This window comes from Acomys minous (assembly GCF_964271855.1).
Source record: "Acomys minous genome assembly, chromosome: 13".
NCBI lineage: Eukaryota > Metazoa > Chordata > Mammalia > Rodentia > Muridae > Acomys > Acomys minous.
In genome coordinates, this window is record NC_140495.1 from 34,661,460 (window position 1) to 34,683,188 (window position 21,729).

General features: G+C 41.7%; 1 protein-coding gene across 2 annotated transcripts in view; it reads left to right on the plus strand.

Moving 5' to 3' along the window:
- ME1 (malic enzyme 1) overlaps positions 1-21,729 on the plus strand; it is a 110,838-nt gene that overhangs the window by 34,128 nt on the left and 54,981 nt on the right. For both annotated transcript variants that reach the window (XM_084754095.1, XM_084754094.1), the window contains exons 4-6: positions 12,782-12,857; positions 16,224-16,385; positions 20,331-20,434. In XM_084754095.1, the coding sequence (XP_084610221.1) occupies positions 12,782-12,857; positions 16,224-16,385; positions 20,331-20,434 (342 nt within the window). The remainder of the gene's footprint in view (positions 1-12,781; positions 12,858-16,223; positions 16,386-20,330; positions 20,435-21,729) is intronic.

The following is a 21,729-nucleotide window of genomic DNA, read 5'->3' on the forward strand; positions in this document are numbered from 1 at the left end:
GTGAGGGCTAGCCTGGCTCAAACAACAGCAGAGAGACCCTGTCCTGAACCAGGTGGCACGATGAGGACCCGCTCCTGAAGCCTGGCTTCTGACCGCCACACGCATGCTGTGTGCTGGCAGCTCCTCTAGCAGTGAACACACTCGCCACACACACACACACACACACACACACACACACACACACACACACACACACGCCGCCGCCCCTCATCTCTCCCATCCTCCCCCCCTCTCTCACAAACACATACACAATCATTTTAGGAAACATTTCCAAGATACTAGTAAATCAGTGGGTGGTTTGGGAGCAAACAGTAGTTGATAATTATTCTGCCTCTGTGTCAGTATGCACTTAGTGCTTCCAGGAAAATACAGTTGTTCCTGCCATGTTCAGGGAAGTTAAGAGACGCCACACAGAGTCATACAGGAGACGTAGCTCCCACTTTGAAAAACCTTATGTTTTCTGTTTGACAATTTCATACACACACACACACACACACACACACACACACACACACACGGTGCACTTTGTGTTGTCACCCACCCTCTCTCATCTCCCTCCCACCCTATTCTACCCCCACACGAGTCCCTTTCCCTCATTGCTGTCTTCTGTTTTATTCTTGCTCACTGAGTTGAACCAGGTCCGTCACTGTGAGGTGGGTTTGGAGTTGTCCACAGCAATACACTGGGCTGCTCAGAGGTCCATTCTCACTTTGGCTAAACTTAAAACACTACTGACACATTCCTTGCGATAGAGGAGATTCGAACTTTTGAAGGAGTAATCTAAACCTGAGCGGGGATGGTCACTTGGTTTAGGGCCTAGGATTGGAGTGGTCAGTGAGCAAAAGCAGTGGTTCGTAGAAAATCCTTTGCAAAGGGCCTCACATTAGAGGGGTTGTCCATGGGATTTATAGCAATGTATTGCTGGGTTCCCCCTCCCCCCTGTTTTTATAGATGAAATTTCTTTTCTCTAAAAAGGAAAATAAGAAACAAAAAACAAGCGGAATACAGCCAGAACAAAACAGAGGCTTTTCCCTGGGTTAATAAGGGCCTCTTTCCACAGTTATCAGCACATGCTCATGGATTTCCGTCATTGTCGAAAACAGAGAAGGAAGTGAGGCTTACTGACGCAATGGTGTGGTCATTTAGTGTGGGGCTTAGGTCAGCTATCTGTAAGAACATAGTCACAAAGCAAAGGCTAGCAAGAAGAACTTTATAAAAATTTTATTTTTTATTATTTATTTTATGTGCATTGGTGTTTTGCTTGTACTGTGTGAGGATGTCGCTCTGGAACTGGACTTACAGACAGATAGGAGGTGCCATGTGGGTGCTGGGGACTGAACTGGGTCCTCTCGAAGAGCAGCCCAGTTTCCCTAGAGGGGGAGTTGCTTTTTTCTTCTTATTTTCTAACTCATTTGTAATTTTTGGAAGGAAACCTAAACTATCAGCCTCAAGATGGGGCTAAGCAATTATGCTATTTTGTGAACCGTTGAGGCATCTCTCTTGCCCCCAGAAGGAATTTATTAAATAAAAGCCCAGAGTTAAGACTGTTTGGTTTATGTTATGCTATGATTTGAAAGCACCCTGGAAACAGAGCTGCAGCTATGACATACTTGCTCTTGGAGTATGCTGATTCTACCAGGCATGTGTGTAAGCAAAGAGTAGCCGGGGCAGCATGGCTAACAGTAGCCGGGGCGGCATGGCCAACAAGAGTTGCTGCATTAGTCTCAGCAATTCTTTGAAGAGTTGAAACAAGCCAGTGTGGTTATGTTTCATGTGAACATTGGGACAAATCCTAATGAACTGATAAGTAAAGAGTCCTAGCTCAAGTGTAACTGGATCCTACTGTAGCCTTTCCTCGCTGGCCTTTCTTATCTGTAGAGCCTTTGGCTTTCCGTGTGCAAACCAGTGGCAGTACTCTGATGGAAACCGCTGCGCTTCCATCGTCGTCTCTGTAATTTCCTGCCTTGTTCCCAGTTCTTAGTTTATATTGGCTTTCTATAGGACTCACATTCCATAGCCATCAAGTAACAGAAAGATTGTTTTCTTTGTATTGCCAATGACTGTTAGATAGGATGTATGTGCTTTCCCTAGAGGGGGAGTTGCTTTTTTCTTCTTATTTTCTAACTCATTTGTAATTTTTGGAAGGAAACCTAAACTATCAGCCTCAAGATAGGACTAAGCAATTATGCTATTTTGGTGTAGGATTTGGGGACTCAAACAGGAAGTAAAGGATGGGTGTTTGACAAGTAGTTGGTGCTTATACAATTTTTTTTTGTGTGTGTGTAGGTGTCTACCATATGTGGTTATTTCTCCATTTTTTTTTTTTGGTCTCATTTTTAGCTACTGCCTCATAGCTGTGGGTATTTTAATTTTCTCTCTATGTTGTCATACTTGAACTTTTTCAGTACATGGTTTTTAATGGACTTGTTTTTATTTTACGTGTATTGGGTGTTTTGTCTGCATGCATGGAAATGTATCGTGTACATGCTGAGGAGACCATCTCCTAGACCTGGAGTTACAGACAGTGGGAGCCACCATGTGGGTACTGGGAACTGAACCCAGGTCCTCTGCAAGAGCAGCAAGTGCTCTTCTCTCCTGAGCCATCATCCCTCTAGCCCCACACTCCGACGTCTTATTAGGAGTGGAGAAGAAACAGAATGTCACCTGGCAGGTTGATTACAAAGTGGGTAAAGTAAACTGTTTTCCTTCTGCTGAGTTAAAACCCAGAATCTGGTGTGCCATTCCTCTCCCCACACAGGGTAAAAGAACAGAACCAGAACAGATCACAGAAGATGCAGATGTGTTAATTCTTCTTTAATTTACAGCATAAACATACCTTCCTAAGTTTATCCATTTTCACACCTAGCAGCTTTTCCAAATGCAAGTGTGAGTTACTTGTATTTTTATGTAAGGTTTTATTCTTGCTTGATGATACTTTAGGAGTAATGTTTCTAGTCAAGCCTGGTCTTGTAGGCCTGTAATGTCACCTTCTTGAGAGACTGGTGGAAGAGGGGGAAGAAATCACAAATTTGAGCTCTACCTGGGCTACAGAATGAGTCATCTAGTGATACCCTGTCTCAAAAGGAAAGCTAGAGCAGGCTTGGAAGCGTAGTGCAGTGTGAGAGTGCTTGCCTCGTGTGGATGAGGCACTAGGTTCAAGGCTTAGTACATGACCCCCCCCCCCCACACACACATTTTATATTCTTTGGAATAACCACATAAGTACTTATAAGGTATTGTTTTTGTGTGTGTATCTTTAGGGCAGCAACGTCTTTTTATTTTTATGAACTTACTTATTTGGGGTTTGTAAGGGTCAAACCCAGAGTCTCATGTGTGCGGGCAGGGGCTGGACTATGAGCTCCATCCCAACTTTCGCTTTTGGTCTTCTGAGATGGATGATCTTTTCTAATATAAAAAGAAGAAATTTTTGTTTTTAAATTTTAAATGCAATTTTTATTAATTCTTGGAGAATTTTATACATGCATACAACATATTTTGGCCATATTTATCTACTGCCTCTCCCCTTCCGTCCTCCCAGATCCACCCTTTTCCCCTCCCAACGTCATGTTCTGTCTCTCTCTTTGAAGTACTTTCATGTCCTGGTAAGTCCAATTTGTGCTGTCCATATACTCGTGGATGTGAGTCTGTCCACTGGAACATGGTCCACCTACAAGGGACCATACCCTTAAAGAAATTTGACTCTTTATCCCCCAGAGGCCATCAGCTGTACCCAGCTCCTCAGCCAGGAGTGGAACTTGACTGGTTCGATCTTATCCATGGACTCCTAACTACCATGATCTCATGAGCGCCGTGGCCTTGTCATGTTCAGAAGACACTGTTTTGCTCCAGTCCCCCTGTAGCTCTCACGTTCTCCCCACTCGCTCTTTCATGATGACTGCTGAGCCTCGTAGGGAGGAGTGTGATATGAACATCCCACGTGTGAGCGAGCACTCCGCAGTGCTGCTTCTCCTCGCTGTTTCCGTGGTCCGCTGCCCACTGCGCAAACAAACTTGTCTGATGAGCCTTGAGAGCTACAGTAAGGTACAGATAGAGAGATAGGAACTCAGGGGCAGCTTGATACTGTGTCCACTTAGCAGAGTGTCAGGGGTGGGTTCATCCTTAGGGCCTGTGGGCCTCCCAACCCACAAATCCTTGGCCATATTTACTCTACCAGGTGTGTGTTTCCTCTTGTGGAATGGGCCTTAAAATCTAATCAGAAAGTAGTTGGCTACCTCTGTAACTTTTATACTGATGGTTATTGTAACTCACGGGGTGCACAGCTGAGTTACACTGTTGGTTGTTGTCATTGTTGTTGTTGTTATTATTATTATTATTATTATTATTATTATTATTATTATTATTACTACTACTACTACTACTACTACTACTACCTATAAGCGCCGTAGCACATTCTAGTACTATGAAAAGTAGCTGGCAGAGGCTAAACCTCTCGGTCAGTATCAACTTGGTTTCTCCATGGACTGTGACCAGAGAGCGTGTGGTGAGACAGAGGTTCTTCATGCAGCTCAGGCTAGCCTTAAGAACGTCCTTTCTCGGCTGGACAGTGATGGCGCACGCCTTTCATCCCAGCACTTGGGAGGCAGAGGGAGGCTGATCTCTGTGAGTTCAAGGCCAGCCTGGTCGACAGAGTGAGTTCCAGGACAGCCAGGGCACTTGCACAAAGAAACCTTGTTTCGAAAACCAAACCAAACCAAACCAAACCAAAGACACAACATTCTTTCTCAATATATTAAAATTTTAATTCATTTATCTTTAATCAGCCATTTGTCACTGGAAATGTTTATTTTGTTCCTAGAAGTTACAGATGGCTAAATATAAGGCACATATGTATATATGTATGTATGCATGAATGCATATCTTAAGGAACAGCAAATGGGGAACTTACATATTGTAAAATGACTAAACATCACTTCTGTAAAGAATACTTGCCATCTGTAATTGAGGCTGGCTGGTGTAGCCTGTTGTGGTAGTTTAAATGCATAAGGCTCATGCATTTGAACACTTGGTTGGTCCCTCAATAGTAGAACTGTTTTGGGAAGGATTAGGTGATGTGGCTTTGTTGTTGGAGGCGTGGCACTGGTGATGGTGGGCTTTGAGTCCCAAAAGTCCATGCCAGGCCCAGTCCCTGTCTCGGCCTTGAACTTGTGAGTCAGATGTGAGCTCTCAGCTACTCCTCCAGCACCGTGCCTGTCTGCTTGTTGCGATGCTTCCCACCATGATGATAATGACTCACTCTCTGAAACTGTAAGCAACCCCCCAGCCAAGTGCTTTTTTTTTATAAGCTTCGCCTTGGTCATGGTGTCTCCTCACAGCAATAAAAAGTAACTAAGGCACCTAGGGAATAACAAGCCATTTTCTTAGAAATAACTTTTTGTCCAGCCATGATGGAAGATATCTCTACTCTCAGCCTGGGAGAGTTAGGAAGATTGCCATGAGTTTGAGTCCAGTCTGGGTGACATAGCCAGACCTCATCTTAAACAAAACAAAAGAAAACAATCCAAAGTAACAAAGAAATCACTAGCATTATTAAGATGCTACTGAAAACAAGAATTTCCTTTTGGAGTTAGGTAACAGAGGCAATAGGGAATCTGCCTTCCTCTAACATCCGTAGATCAAACTTATTTTACCTACACCTTCCACTAAGCCCCTCTCTGTGTCTTTTTGCTCTATGCACTTCTAAGACGGAAGTCTGAAGCACTTAGACTATTTTGGCCACCTTTCTCCCAGGGCTGGTGTGATGTGATTCATGCCTCTTTCCTGGTGTGGAGTTCTGAACCATTGGCAGGTTGTCTGGGTGCCCACTCACTGTTCCTCAGTTCCTGGCTATCGCTGAGATCTGCCATGACAATGGTAGCATTGAGACCTCAAATTGCCCATTGTATGGTCCCCAGTCCTAGAAGCAGCATTTGCTTCAAAAATTGACTTTTCCCTTTCATACTTATTATTTTTAGGAGATGCTCCAAATCTACACCCATGGATCACATTTCTCCTGAAATATTCTGTGCCAATTATTTTCCTGTCATATATCACTTATCCATAAGCATCACTTCCTATCTCTTTTCCTTTAAGATTTAATTTTGTTTTTATGTGTTTGTGCATGTGTGTTGTGTGAGAGTATGTGCAAAAGAGTGCAGTTCCCCCAGAGACCAGAAGAGGGTGTCAGGTCCCCTGGAGCCTGAGTGAAAGGCACTTACAAGCCACCCTGTGGGTTGCTAGGAAACAGCTCGGGCCCTTTGTAAGAGCAGTGCATGATCTTGACCTCTAAACCACGTCTCCAGCCTCATTTCCTTTTTTCTTTCCATTGCTGCATTTCTTTCTTTTACTTCTATAAGAAATACAAAATTACTGTGTAGAGTTTTCTAGTCTCTTTGAAAAACATGGTTCGAAAGTGAACATTTCTGTGAGAGTGTGTTAAGTATTATAGAAGAGGAAAACAGCAAGTTTCTGTGGAATTCTAAACTCAGCTTGAGACTGTGAGTCAGAAATGTTTCCAGAGAAGCTGACACTTGCGCTGCCCGTGATGAGCGACTGGGAGCTGGTCTGGCAGGAAAGAGGAGCTGGAGGCGCTGGAACCCTGCCTAACCGAGTCCTTGAAAAAAATCACTGAAAGTTGGAGCCTCCGTGGTTCTGGGGCTGAATCAGTTGATGAGATGCCAGGAGCAAGGATGGGACCCAGAAGTGGGGGAGACAGCCAGAGGCGAAGCGTCAGAAGTAGCAGGAGCCTAGACAAAGTGGCCTTTGAAAGCGAGTCCCAGGGCTGGCATAACTCTGTGTTCCCCTGGGCCTCAGCTGTTCACTAGAGTGGAAGAAGTTGGGAGCGTTTGGACACAGAAAACCCAGCATCTACGACTTGAGTGGCAACCAAGGAGACTCAAGAAGGCTGCGGGGTAGCAAGTGGGACAGCGTCAGAGCCAACGGGACTAGAGGACAGAGACGCGGACACTTCCTTATGCTATAATAAGACAGCAGGCTCAGCTGGAAGGACATTATCGGGCATAGGATAGCCAAGACTATGTGCTAATCTAATGAAAAGGTAGAGGGGTGAAGGCGAGGGACAGAGGCAAACAGTAGCTTTTTGTGGGGAGTCCCAGAGCCACTGGACGTTCCTGAGGAAGACAGGTTGAGTTGTGAGTCTCTCTGTGATTGTGAGACGGGAAGGTTTAGGCGTATCTGACATATGTGGTCTTTCTGTGATTGTGAGATGGGAAGGTTTAGGTGTATCTGACATATGTGGTCTTTCTGTGATTGTGAGACGGGAAGGTTTAGGTGTATCTGACATATGTGGTCTTTCTGTGATTGTGAGACGGGAAGGTTTAGGTGTATCTGACATATGTGGTCTTTCTGTGATTGTGAGACGGGAAGGTTTAGGTGTATCTGACATTCATGGGAGAGTACTTTTTTGGAACATAACTGTAGAGAAGGATTTGAAGAAAAGAGAAAAGAGACGGGTTGTTTTGAGTTTGGGGCTTTTCAGAAAGGGTATGATAGGGACAGAAATAGGTAAAAGAGTTAAGGGTTAATGGCAGAGAGCCATGAACTTAGGGCTGCTGTGAGCCATTTAGCAATACCTCGCTGACAGGCTTCACCCTAGAAAATAGCCGGAGAAGCCACATTAAATACTCCCACCAGACACGTCTGGGAGCATCTGGGTATTGGACATATTATGTTTCCAACAGGTTCAACCCTATTGAAAACCTGAAAAACCATGAGCCCATATGGGCAAGGGTTAATTGCTAATTGAGTAAAGAAGCAGTCAAATACACATTTGAAGAGTTATTTTACTAAATGCATGTTATTTGCCAGAAGAAAATTTTACTAAGTGCATGTTATTTGCCAGAAAAAAAGGGAATGATTCTGGGGTAAAATAACCCAAATAATTTTACCTTAATCAAGTGATCAGAATGAATATTCTTCGCATTAACAAATTGGAAATGGTGTCATTGGTAATAAACAGCCACACATTTCTGTGATGTTCTTCAGATATATGGCCCTTGGTCTAGTCACAGTGTAGCATCACAGAAGCATCCAAGACGGACAGGACCAGGGGATTTTGAAGTGGGCTCTTTGATCATGTAGGTCATCATTGGGACAGTTAGGGAAATGCTGATGTCTCAGGACCAAATAGCAGTGATGAATAAGCATTGATTTTCTAGTTAGGATTTTGAAGCACGTTTTTCTCTGTTGGAAACGCATTTACTAATTTGTAGTGGTGAAACATCATTTTGGCTGTGGTTCAGGAAAAAATGATTCTTTGTAGTATACTTTAAATTCTTTAAAAATTTACTATAAAATAAGATTGTACTGATCATACCTTCTTAATGTTTTCCCCCTGATGTCATCTTTTTTTAAGGTGATTTTGAGGCTGGGGGTCTACTGTTGTAGACCCAGCTCACTTTAACTCATGGCTAGCTCTCTGCCTCTGCCTCCCATGTGCTGCGGGTGTAGGCGTATGTCACCATGCCCGGCTTTACTTTGATTTTTTTTTTTTTTTTTTTTTTTTTTTTTGCTTCAGCTGCATTGGCTAACCTGCCTATAAGAACACTGTGCTCATAGGGACTCCTCTTAATCACCTCACTCTAACTCTGTGGTATTAATTTGTAATGCTTTCTCCTTGGCCATTTCTTTTTTGTCCTTTAATACTTTCTTCTAGTCCTTTCAATTCCAGACCTCTGCCTTTGCATCTTCATCCTGTGTCATCTCCTGGTTTTTATAGACCTATATTTTATCCAAACTTCGCTTTCATACATCACTTTCTTGAATGATCCTCCATTACAGTGAGTGTATGCCCTGTTAACTCCATTTCTAAGTTTAAAATTATACATGAACAAATGCAGTCATGGTATTGAGGATGTGGCTTAGTGGTAGAACGCTTAATAGAGTGTACGAGGCCCTTGGGTCCAGTCCCCAGCATGCAGAAAGGGAAAGACGCCCTCAGTGCACCTAACCTACTGGTCACCCCCGCTTAGCCACACAGTGGACAGGTAGCATTCGCTTGTGAAGCCATGCTGATGGGGCTGTTGTGTCACACAGGTAGAATCCACAGAAAGGTTCTTAATGACTATGCATTGTCTCCCTACTGTTATGAAGTCAAAAACTGTTACACAAACCATCTTAGCTCTAGACAGTCTGTACTGCTCTTCATCAGTTGAGGACCTGTTGAACAACTCTCAAGGCGTACTTACTAAAGAGTGTTCACATTTTGTGGAAAGCGGAGTATAACTTTATTATTTCAATAAATAACAAATGCAAGAAGATACTATTATACAAAATTGTAGAATTGTTGCCTCTTCCATTGGCTCAGAAACAGGCATACGAACTTGTTTTCCAAAGAAAACATAAGGCTTGTTACAGTAGAAAGCTGCACATCAGGAAGTGAATTCCATCTGATAACACAGGTCCGTGGGGATAGCATCTGACAACATGGACACTGTTTATCTTGTCTTTCAAATTTGTGTGGAGAGTAGAATCTGTACAATGTTAGAGATCACGAAAACGGTTTGAACTGTGTGCACGAAAAACTTGATCTTCATTTTAAAATTGCCTCAATTCTGACATAAACTCGATACCAAACTCTATCTTCAGTTGGCCTGTTTAACATACTTTGAACAGAATTTTTTTCTCTTGGTTTTTCGAGACAGGGTTTCTCTGTGTAGCCTTGGCTGTCCTGGACTCACTCTGTAGACCAGGCTGGCCTCGAACTCACAGAGATCCGCCTGCCTCTGCCTCCCGAGTGCTGGGATTAAAGGCGTGCGCCACCATGCCCGGCTTAAGAACTCATTTTTTTTTTAAACAAATCCATCAGCAAAAATAGAGATAGCAAGAGTTTTTAAGGCCGAGACGTTGCTCGATGGTAGGGAGTTTGTATTGTATGCACAAAGCTCTTGGTTAGCTCCCAGAATGGCAGACATTTTCCATTGCAGTTGTATTCATTTTAAAATATAGATTAAACACCTTTCTTATCTAAACTTTCATTATCTAACTTCTTCCCTCTTTCCTTCCCTCCCTTATTTCTTCTTTTTCCCTCCCGTGTGTGTGTGTGTGTGTGTGTGTGTGTGTGTGTTTGCACACATATGCATTGCATGCCAGGAAGTATGAGTTACTAATGTGCAAAAATCCTTGGATATCTCAGATTTCTTTCTTTTTCCTTTTTTTTGGTTTTTCGAGGCAGGGTTTCTCTGTGTAACAGGTCTAGCTATCCTGGAACTCAATCTGTAGACAAGGCTGGCCTCGAACTCACAGCGATCCGCCTGCCTCTGCCTCCCGAGTGCTGGGATTAAAGGTGTGCGCCACCACCGCCCGGCTTGCAGTAGATTTCTAATCATGGGAACATTCCAGGAAGGATTACAAATAGCTCTTAAAATGCTTTGCTTTGGGAGGACAGTACAGCTTTTTGACACTGAGCCATGTCGTAGAGGAAGCATTTTTGCTGTGAATGAGTCTCTGTTTAGTGCAGTAGATCATGGTAGCCAAATGCCTCTTCCACAGAGGCTGAACCCAGATCTGCACATAACAAATCTTGACATTTAATTGGTGTTAATTGTGGTATCATCCATTATTCTTTATTTTAAGTGATTCTGTTTTCTTGATAACATTATTATTTGAAATCTTGGCCAGAATACAGTCTTCATGGAAATGTCATTTAGTAGCATATTGCCAAGAACAATTTATTTATATTTATTTATTTAAATTTATACAATTTAATATCAATTCCTTACTGAGGCCCAAGTAGCTCATTTTAATTTTACAGTTCTTTATGGTACCCTTTTGGCTGATTACATTGGGTCAGTCATAGTTTGATGGGATCTAAAAATGCATGTAACTCATGAAGAGCTTTTTACCATTTCGAGGACATAGCAACTTTGCATGAGACAGTAAGAAACCCAGGAAAGGATAAAATTTGGTATAAATTTTAATTTTTTTATTCCTTGACAAATTTATGCACATGTGTTGTATATTTTAATTAATATTATTTTTAGCCAATCATGAAAATTCTTCCTGGAGAATTACTGCTGTAAGTTGTGGTTACACAATAAGTTAGTCTAGTGTATGTCTGGTTTTGTTCCGTGTTTTCTGTGATTCTTAAAAGTCTGGTTATAGGGTAAGGGGAGATAGTTCTGCTCGTAAAGTGTTTGCTGTGAAAGCATTAGGGACTGAGTTTAAGCCTTAGTACCCACATAAAGGCGGGGCATGGTGGCACGTGCCTGTGATCCCAGTACTGGTGTGGTAGTTGGGGTCGCTGAACAGCCAACCTACCCCATTCAGGAGTCCAGCAAGAGATCCTGTCAAAGAAATCAAAAGATGGCTAGTACATAAGGAATGGAACCTGAGGTTGTCTTCTGGCTTCCAGATGTACACCTACATAATGTGTGCACCTCCATACACACAGCCATGCACAGATATGCACCTACATGCGTGCATTTGTGCATACGTGCATATATATATATATATATATATATATATATATATATACACACACACACACACACACACACACACACACACACACACACACACACATACACCCTTTGCACATTAATTCAGAAATAAACAACAGCACAAAAGTCAAGCAGACAACTCTTAGGAGGGACAAGGATTTTGTTGTTGTTGTTGTTTTTTCTTTGTGTGAAAAAACAGATGACTTCTAAATACCTGGCAAGATCCTGACTGTTTAAATGGATTTTATGTAGGATGGTTATGTAGTTTTCCTTGGTCGTTAAATTGTATTTGTGTGTGGTTCTCTTGTCTTGAGTTGAAGACAAAGCATCTTCTCAATTTTGTTAGTTTAATGTATGAAACTACCCATTAAACTTTCCCAGGAAATGCAGAGGTAGATGTTTTAAAGGCTCCAGTTAGGAAGAAACAACAGATACAAACAGCAGTCACACAGGCAGGTGAGCGCCACAGGAGATGGTGTTTGCTGTCTCTGATGCGTCTTCTCACCCTCCTGTTGAGGCAGTGAAGTGAATACACACTGGAGATGCCCGTGTTGTCATTTTTCACCATGCTTTCTCACGTGTCTCTTGTTTAGTTAAAGACTACATGGATTTATGAGTGGAAGAGATACTTCTAAGTTTTATTTTTGTTTATTAAAATTATACATATGTAGTTGGTGTCTGGGAATGTGCACTTGAATGCACGTGCTGTCAGAGGCCAGACGAGAGCATCATGTCCCCTGGAGCTGAAGTTACAGGCAGTTGTGAGTTGCCTGACATGGGTGCTGGGAACTGAATGTGGGTCCCCTCCAAGAGTAGTACACACGCATAACTACCGAGTAATCTCTTCATGTTAAGATACTGTTTATTTACTAGTGTGGTGTATGTATATTTTTTGTGTGAGTGTGTGCATGCTTATATGTCTGTACATACTTGCAGGGTCCAGAGGCCAGTGTTGGTAATCTTTCTCAATTGCTCTTACCCTCATGCTTTAAGAAAGGTCTTTCATTGAGTCCGAAGCTCACTGATTTGGCTAAGGTGACTGGCCAGGGAGCCTCAGGGTCCATCTGCCCCCCCCCACCCCATGCCATGTCCAGTTCTGTGGAGTGTTGGATACCAAGCCCCGAGTGTCATGCATGACTGACAATAGACCGCCTGGCAATCACGCTACATCCTCAGCCTCTTACAGTGTTTCTAGCCATTGTTTAAGAAACTACTTTTTCAGTAGTTGAATAAAAATGGAGGCATAGTGATAGATTTAGTTTTTTACTAATGTTGATGGCTGTTTGACAGGTTTAAAGTAAATTAAAACAATTTTTCCCCTACAGAGGCCTCTTCATCAGTATCCATGACAAAGGACATATTGCTTCGGTTCTTAATGCGTGGCCAGAAGATGTCGTCAAGGTAAGCTACCAGGGATTTTATACTGAGGAAGTTTGTTCTCTTCTCTGTCCCATGAAACAGTTTCATCTTAGTCACAATCTCATTTCTGTGAGCAGCATCAACTGCCACCTAATTAATAGCTCTGATTTCTCTACAGTATGTTAATTTTATTATAAAGCTGTTTAGAGACTGTTGCCTTGTTATTTCTAATTTTTTGGTGTTTCATTCTTTATGATGTCATTGTATGTGTATATACATAGATACATATATATATACATGTATGTATATATGTATGTATATATATGTATACATATATATGTATGTATGATCTTTTAGGGCATATGATTTCTTTAAGCAGTTTAAAGTGGGAGAAGAAACCTGCTAAGTCATTCTTTTTATCATTATGACCTTAAGAACTGTGAGTTAATGAAATTTAAAGTAGTAATTTCTGAGGGTGTGTATGTGTGTGTACATGTATATGTGTGTGTGTGCATGTGTGCACGTATGTGTGTGTATAAATGTGTGATGTGTGTGTGATTTGACTGTGGTGTGTGTATGTGTGAGTGTGGGTGCATTCACTCCACAGCCTTGGTTATGGGATCTGAAGTCTGGGCAGGCTTCTATGGCAAGTTATTTTACCTGCTGAGCCATCCCCTGGCTTGCTATGTGTCCCTACCAGATACTTGGAGAGGATTATAGAATCAGCAAGGTAGTTCAGAAAAAGTGTTCTGGGGTGAAGCTCTGATCACACTTTGCCTTTGTCACCATAACAGCTAGGCCTTAGGCAGTCACCCTGCTCCTTGTTCCTCTGGCTAGCTGATCTCTGCGTGCTTGACTTCACTGAGAGTCTGCCTTTATCCGAGGCCCCTCAAAGCCCCATCTAACTTTGAAAGCTTAGGATAGTGTTTGGCCCAGGACTCTAAATAAGTCAGCACTTGATTGTAATAGCATGCTGAAGGCTGAGTCTGTGCTGTGTAGTTGAACACACACATGTAACAAAAGGGATTTACTAGATAAAATGTAAAGTGCATGGTAGTATAGATTTTGTTTGCTCATTCTGAAGATATTTAACTATAGAACACTTTTACCCCATTAAGACTATTTAATGTTGAATTTTTTTCCAATAAGACATAAACTGAACTAAGATATAAATATCTCAAAATTTTGAAAATGTCTCAATATGTGGTTATAGTTTTGTTAGGTAATGGTATATGGGATAGGCGCCTAGGGAATAAAAGCTGAGCACAACAATAACAAAATGCTGTAAAAATCTTCATATTTAAGACATACTTCACTTAACATAGGTGTGCTATTATAAGTGAATGACAAGGTGTGCTATTTAAAAACCCCTTTTCAAAAAATTGAAACTGTTGAAAATTATAGAGCTTCAATGCTTTTAATGACCTGGAAACCATTATATAACACTCAGCTTGTAGGTAATTTATATGATAAAGCTACTGTCCTTGTAGAATATGCCATTAAAACATTTCTAAGTCTAGGAAGGGCAGCTGGGCCCCCGTGTTGAGCAGTGCATTTATGAAGAGTGTGTATCATCAGCGATGCATAATTGCCTCTGTCTGTGACAGCACATTAAGCACAACAGTGTCTACTAAATACACATCTGAGTTACTTGGACACTGAAAAATGGCTGTGAACTTAAAACAGAGTTATAGTGCCCAATCATAGCATATATTATGCTGAAAACTAGAGCTGTGTTAAATGTGTTATGTGGTTACCTTTTCTGTAGGACAATGAATATACTGACCCATTGCAGTGAGGGGAAACTGTGTCTCCTTGCAACTAAACATGGCAACGTTTTCAGAAATGGAGTTTATGGAACAATTTCGCCTCTTTTAAATGTATTTACTTTTAAAACAACTTTTCAACAGTTGTATCTTACAGTGCAGGAAAAAAAAATCAAAGCAGCAGGTCTCAGCAGTGCATTTTAAAGCATGCCTGGCAGTCAGGTGTGGTGGAAAGAGCGCAGTGCTGAGAGCAGCTGCAGCTTCTGGTTCTGTGGGATTGCCTGGGAGGCTCAGCCAGGCAAGGGAGCTTAGTGTTCTGCTTCTCCGTTTCGTGATCTGTAACGTAAGAGGAGGGATGTGGGTGTGCTCTAGACCCCATTACAGCGCCATGGCTTTCTTTCCGGGGATAGCAACAGTAGCCACGCGTTTTTAGAACGTGAACTACAAGTACTGTTTCGCTGTACCCGTCTGTGGATTTATCTCGGATTTATTGACTGTCTGCTGAGAGCTAAATGTTGCACCAGGTGCTAGGATTACAGTAGTGAGCAAACAGAGCCTCTCCGAAAGCACACGTATTAGTTTCCCTCTAAACTAAGAAACAGAGGGGTTGGCATGATGGCTCAGATGTTAGACGCACTGGCTGCCGTTCTTGAGACCCCAGGCTTGATTCCCAGCACTCCCAACCACCTAGTCCAAAGGCATCCAGTGCCCTCTTCTGGCTCCGTGGGCATCTAAGCATGTAGGCGATGCACAGACTTAAAAGCAGGCAAAGCACCTGTACACACAAAATAAATGAATTAAAAAAAATAAGTGAGAAATAGCAGCGTACGTCCATTGCTTTATGTAGCATCAGATAACTGTTATTCTGTGCATATTTGTGTTCAGTACTTTAGCTTACCTAATAAATTGGGTTTGTTTTGGTTTATAGTGTGACCATGAATCATGGGGTGGAGACAGCGAATGCATTAGTTCTAATAATGATTTCTAATGACATTAAATTCTGTAAAAGTAAATCCTCTTCTTGAATGACATATATAATTCATTATTATTCTAAGTCAGTAGAAATAAGCCAAGCAAATTTCATCAGTTCTAGGGAAAGGCCACCAGGAAATTAGTGCAGCAGGCCGTCCTGGGCATGCTCTAAAGATAATGGCACAGTGCTGGGTGCTTCTGGGAGTAAGAGACCAGGGCACCTTGGAGCAGAGGTGTCAGTGCCTAGCACTCCTGCATGCATCGCTACGGGCGCGCCTGTAACTGCACTGAGGGCACTGGCTAGTCTGACAGCTGCCTTGTGTTTGATTGTTTGTTTGTTTGTTTGTTTGTTTGCAATTTGAGCTCTAATTTCCCATTTGCCATCTTGGTAGAAGAGTAAGTTATTTGCGTTGCTTGAATTTCTATCTCACACATTCTCTTCGGTTTACAGTAATAAAATTAATCATACATATGCCTTTATATAATGCTCAGCATATTTCGATCAAACCCATTTCTTCTTGCCATTCTTCCTTAATGGCTGTTATTAAAGATTCAGTTTGTGTATGTTTAATGTAAGTTTTCTTGTAGCCCAGTGTTGTATTGCAGGCATTGCCTTTAGGACTAGAGATTGGGAATGGAGGTGGACTTGTTGTCTCTTTCTGTGTTCTAGGCTGTTGTGGTGACTGATGGGGAGCGGATTCTCGGCTTGGGAGACCTTGGATGCAATGGGATGGGCATCCCTGTGGGTAAACTGGCCCTGTACACAGCATGCGGAGGGGTGAATCCACAGCAGTGTCTGCCTGTCATTTTGGACGTGGGAACTGAAAATGAGGTAAATATTTAGAGTATATAAAACAGCTAGCTGTCTTTAAAAATGGTGCCAAATTTTGCATTGAGATTGTATTTCATGACCCTCATAAAATTCATTTTTTTTTGTATGTTACCCTACTCCCCTCAACTCTGCCCTTAGCTTTTATAAGAAAATAGCTCTTTCTGTTATTGTTTTATCTCTATTAAGCAATTTGGTGTATCTATCTTGGTGGTCTCAAATGCTTTGATAAGTATCGATGCCGTTATTATTTGAAGCACATAAATTACAATTCCACAAATTATAATTATCTTTACATTGTGCAGTAACTGATTTCATAGGGTTTATTAAATTTAATTGTCGTGAGATCTTACTATTCTAAGCATCCGTGTTGAACCTGGGTAGATGCTTTGGACTTGAACATTTCTTGCTTCCACATTAATACTTTAGCGCCTCCCCATCAGTAATGTAAATAAACAGTTGCTATGTTTTTATCATACATAGACAAAGTCATATCTGGCTCCTGTACATGAGTGCGTATTTAACCTTTACCTGGGGAAAGATTTTGATTTAAAATGTGCCTTCTCCGATATTTCATTTTTCAATACTAATAGAAATGACTTAGTTATCAACCCTAACCTGTTTTAAAATTGTACAAGTATATTGGCATTAAGATTTTACTTTAGTTTTCATGTTTTTTAAAACAAGCTAAGATGATATTTAGAAGTCAAATAAAATAAAACCTGTAAAATCTATGATGTATCTTAAATTCTAGGAGTTATTGAAAAGGAACAGAAATATGAAAGAATTGTGTAATGATTTGAGCAGTTTTAAACCTGGGCTTTCAAAATTATTGATTTATGTTTATTCCGTTATTTGTGTATTTTTTTGCATGGATATGTTTGTACCACATATTAGCTGGAGCCCATGATGTTAGAAGTAAGTGTCAGATCGCCTGGGCCTGGAGTTACAGTTGAGTGTGAGCCACCATGTGGGTGCTGGGAACTGACCCAGGGCCCTCCGGTCCCCACCTGGGCCTTTATTTTTATTTTTATTTTTTGCAAGATTATCAATATCATGTGGACTTAGAGAGACTTGATCACTGGCATCTACAGTGGATTATTGCATTGATCATTGATAGATTGCATGAGTTATCAAAATTAAATGGTTGCATGAAGGTGGGTCTTAGAATTGTCAAGTTGCCTGATTGACTTGGATTTTTATTTTTTACATTGTGTGTTTTTTAAAATCAGTCACATTATATTGGAGAATTGTACCTGCTATCTAATTTTCACTATTTACTTTCAAATTTGTTCTTCATTGTCAAAAGTGTTGTTGTATTCTTATTTTTGCATATGTGTATGGATGTGATGTGCATGTGTGTATCTGTGTTCATGTGTGTAGGAGCACATGTGCGTAGGTGGCCATACATGTGTGTGCACGTGGAAGTCAGAGATTGAATTGGATAACTAGTCATAATAAGGTTTTTATAATACAAAGTATTCGTGTTGCTTTCTTTTGTGATAGCCTGTAAACTAGAATAATCTTCAGTTCCTTTGTTTTTCTCTCGTTTGTATGCTTGTTTGTTTTTGGATTTGAACACTAAGAAGTAGGTTGGGTCAGTGTGTCTTCACACATACGTGACATTATAAGCTGCCCGCACTCAGTCCCCTCTGTCACTGTCCTCCCACATAACCTCTGCTCACCTCTGGCTTGCTTGCTTTTAAATTGCATTTTGTATTTGTTAATTTTTGGCAGTCAAATCTCTAAAAATACACCACCTTTTCAAGTATTATCTTAATTTTCTTAATTAAATTTTAGAAGTGAGTTTGGGGAAATGAACTCAGGCCATCTGGCTTAGTGGAGAGTGCCTTTACTGGATGAGCTGCCTCAATATGGATTTCAGTTATCAGTGTGGGAAAGAAAGGAAGAAAAAAGAAGGGACACATTTTTCCTCAACTGTGGTTTTTTTTCCCCCTCTCTAAATCTCATATTTGGAGGCTAAATATATTCCAGACTTGGAGAAAGTATTTTAATATTGGCAGCCATTAGTAGCACATTGGCAGTTTAACCTTGGCTGCCCAGAAGCCTGCCAATAGGTTGTTTAAAGAGTTTTTATGCCTTCAGAAACAGCTGTGCTTTACAACAGTCCTTGGTTTCAGATTTTATATTTTACATTTGTGTGACTTAACATGTTAGCTTCCAGTGAGAAAAAAAAAACCCTTAACCACTTCTTTTTCTCTTTTTTTTTTCTTTCTCCCCCTCCTTCCTTTCTGTTTTTTTGTTTGTTTGTTTGTTTTTGTTTTTGAAGACAGAGTTTCTCCATATAGCCCTGGGTGTCCTAAACTCACTTTGTAGAACAGGCTGGCCTTGAACTCTCAGAGATCCAACTGCCTCTGCCTCTCAAGTGCTGGGATTACCCTTAACTACTTCTTAAGTAGTACATTGCAAGAAAGATGTATTGGTCAAACCAACAGGATTTCACAATGAGAGAGAGAGAGAGAGAGAGAGAGAGAGAGAGAGAGAGAGAGAGAGAGAGAGACAGAGACACAGACAGAGAGACAGACAGAGAGACAGACAGAGAGACAGAGAGACAGAGAGGAGCTAGCTAGCTATTAATACTGACACAGGAACGCTCTTGGCCATGGTTTCATTGGCTTTAAGTAAGCCCTACTTAAGATTCAAATAGTTGAACCATTTTACCATCTCCAAACCCGAAAGGACTGTTTGTCTGTCACAAAGTACCTCCAGCCTCTGTGGCTTAGAATCATTGCTGGTTTAGTAAATTTGGTTGGTTTGTTTGTTTGTTTGAGACAGAGTTTTTCTGTGTCACCCTGGTTGTCCTGGACTCAGTTTGTAGTCCAGGCAGGCTTGCCTGGCTCTGACCCTGTGGGTGGCAGTTTGGTCTAGGCGAGAGGAAAGCTTGGGTGGCTGGGACAGGCGTGCTGTGCTTCACCTGAGTCCTCATTCTTCAGACCTGCTCCCGTTACACCTGCACAGTGTCCCATCTCAGACTTTAAAGTTTCCATCCCAATAACAGGGGTGGGCCCAAAGGTCAGCTCCTCGCTTGCAGATCAGGTCTAGATGCAGAGGAGCTGGCTCTTTGCTTCCTGTTGCTCCTCTTTTTATGTGTTCTCACACACCTGACTCACAGAAAAATGACTAGCAACATTCCTAGTCAGAATAGGAGGGCTAGGAATCCTGTGGTTCTAGAAGGTATACAGCCAGTAAAGCTTTCAACTATCTGAAGATAAGTCAGTCTTTCACTGGAAAATATGCCATGAGCTATGGTTTTTCACAGAGGTTCTTGATTTATTTGCTACTAATAGGGTTAAGAAAACTTTGGTCAAGGCTAAACATATTCTTAAGTAAGTTAGTAGTCCAATAACAAGTATACTCAAAACTTTTGAAGATTTCTTCTTTTGGAAGTGGAAATAAAGCTATGAAAAGAATTACTATGGTAGCACACGCCCTTAATCGCAACACTGAGGGAGGCAGAGGCAGGAGGATCTCTGAGAGTTCGAGGCCAGCCTGATCTACAAAGCAAGTCCAGGACAGTCAAGGCTACACAGCGAACCCTGTCTTGGGGGTGGGGGTGGGGAATTGTTATCTTTTCATTCATAAGCTGTTGTAAATCTTTTAAACAACATTATTTCCAGGTGTGATAAATTTTACCTATAAAATCTGAGTGGAGCTTTTCTAATGACCACCACTGACATACTTTAATTGCTTTTCTCCGGACCAACCCAGAATGTTTTAACATTCAGTAGTTATTTTTTAAATTTGGTTTATGAACTGTATGGATGTACTCTAAAAGGCATTAGGTAAGTAGTGACTATGGGCTACTGTGAGAAAGTATGCTGAGATTTTCTTTTGGTTTCTAGCTCTTAGATGGTCACATAGGCTAAGGAAGGGTAAGTGGCTTTCTCATTGCTAACTCTTTTTATGGCAACTGCTTTCTAACACTAGGAGTTACTTAAAGATCCACTGTACATTGGACTGCGACAGAGGAGAGTGAGAGGTCCTGAATATGACAAGTTTTTGGATGAATTCATGGAGGCAGTTTCTTCCAAGTATGTATAATCTTTATTATGTGCATTTGAGTTGAATTTCAAAAGTCTAAAACCAAACTACATACCTATAAAAATCTCCCATGTTTGATTCAGTGTGGTTTAATAATTAGACCCGATAATGAATGAAATCTTTCTCTTTTCCTCCCTCCCTCCCTCCCTCCCTCCTTCCCTCCCTCCCTCCCTCCCTCCCTCCCTCCCTCCCTCCCTCCCTCTCTCCCCCTCTCTTCCCTCCCTTCTCAGTGGAGAAGTCCCACCAGGATAACTTTTCTGAGCACCTGGTTGGGGCCCTTCACACCGCTTTTAACAAGGGAGGGCCGGGGGCATCCACTTGAGTTTTCACGTCTCCAGATATCACTGCAGACTCTGGCCAGAGTCCTCCGAAGATCTGAGCCCTTTCACCCAGCGCAGGTGCCTGATTAAGTGTTGTAGGTTCCTCTGAAGAACTGGAGGGAACTACTGCCACTTATTCTTGCCAAAGTATTGCGAAGTCTCTCTCACCTTCTAGAAACCAGGCCTCTTCTTTCTGTGAATTCTGGGTAAAAGATTAGCTCAAGTTTGGAAATTGTGCAAGCAATTGCAACTTTATTGCGTTAACTGTTTCCAATTGCTTGTCTTTGATTTCTTTTGGTAGCAAACACCGAGTGGCAGTCCAGGAAAACCTGAGCCTGTTATATCTCATAACTGTGGGTCATTTTCTCACACACACACTGTCATTGCCCCCCAAATGACAGCTGCACCCATCAGGCTTCTTTTTAGAGTCCTGTCACCCCTCTCAAGGCTTATCAGTAAGCTTGGTTATATATCAACCTGTCGTCTGTCCATCCTGGCCTTCTGAGAGCCAGGAAGAAGATTTTCAGTAATTCAGGGGCTTCTTGCCAGCGTATTAAATGTGTGTGTGTGTGGGGGGGGGGGTTGTGTGTGTGTTTGTTTTGGTTTTGTCATTCTAATAGAACATAGTCATCTGAGTGTGTGTTTGCTTGCTTGTGTTTGCTGTATGTAGTTTGAATATCCCAGAATGCCCTTCTCTGAGCCCAGTAATCTTCAATCCTGCCATCCATGACAATGTTTTCGGCAGCTCATCCTCGTTTAGGAAGAGCTATTTGTTTGGGTAGGCATCTAGCAATTATTTTAATAGTCACTTTGTGCCATCTCTGAGATTTCTTGCTAGTTGTTAAATTCTGCATCTCAACAAATTGTCTGAAAAAACACTACCTAACATTAGGGTCCAGTATCTGATCAAAGACCCTCAGAACTAAACTCAATTGGACTGCGTCTGGCTAGCATAAGCTGTCTAA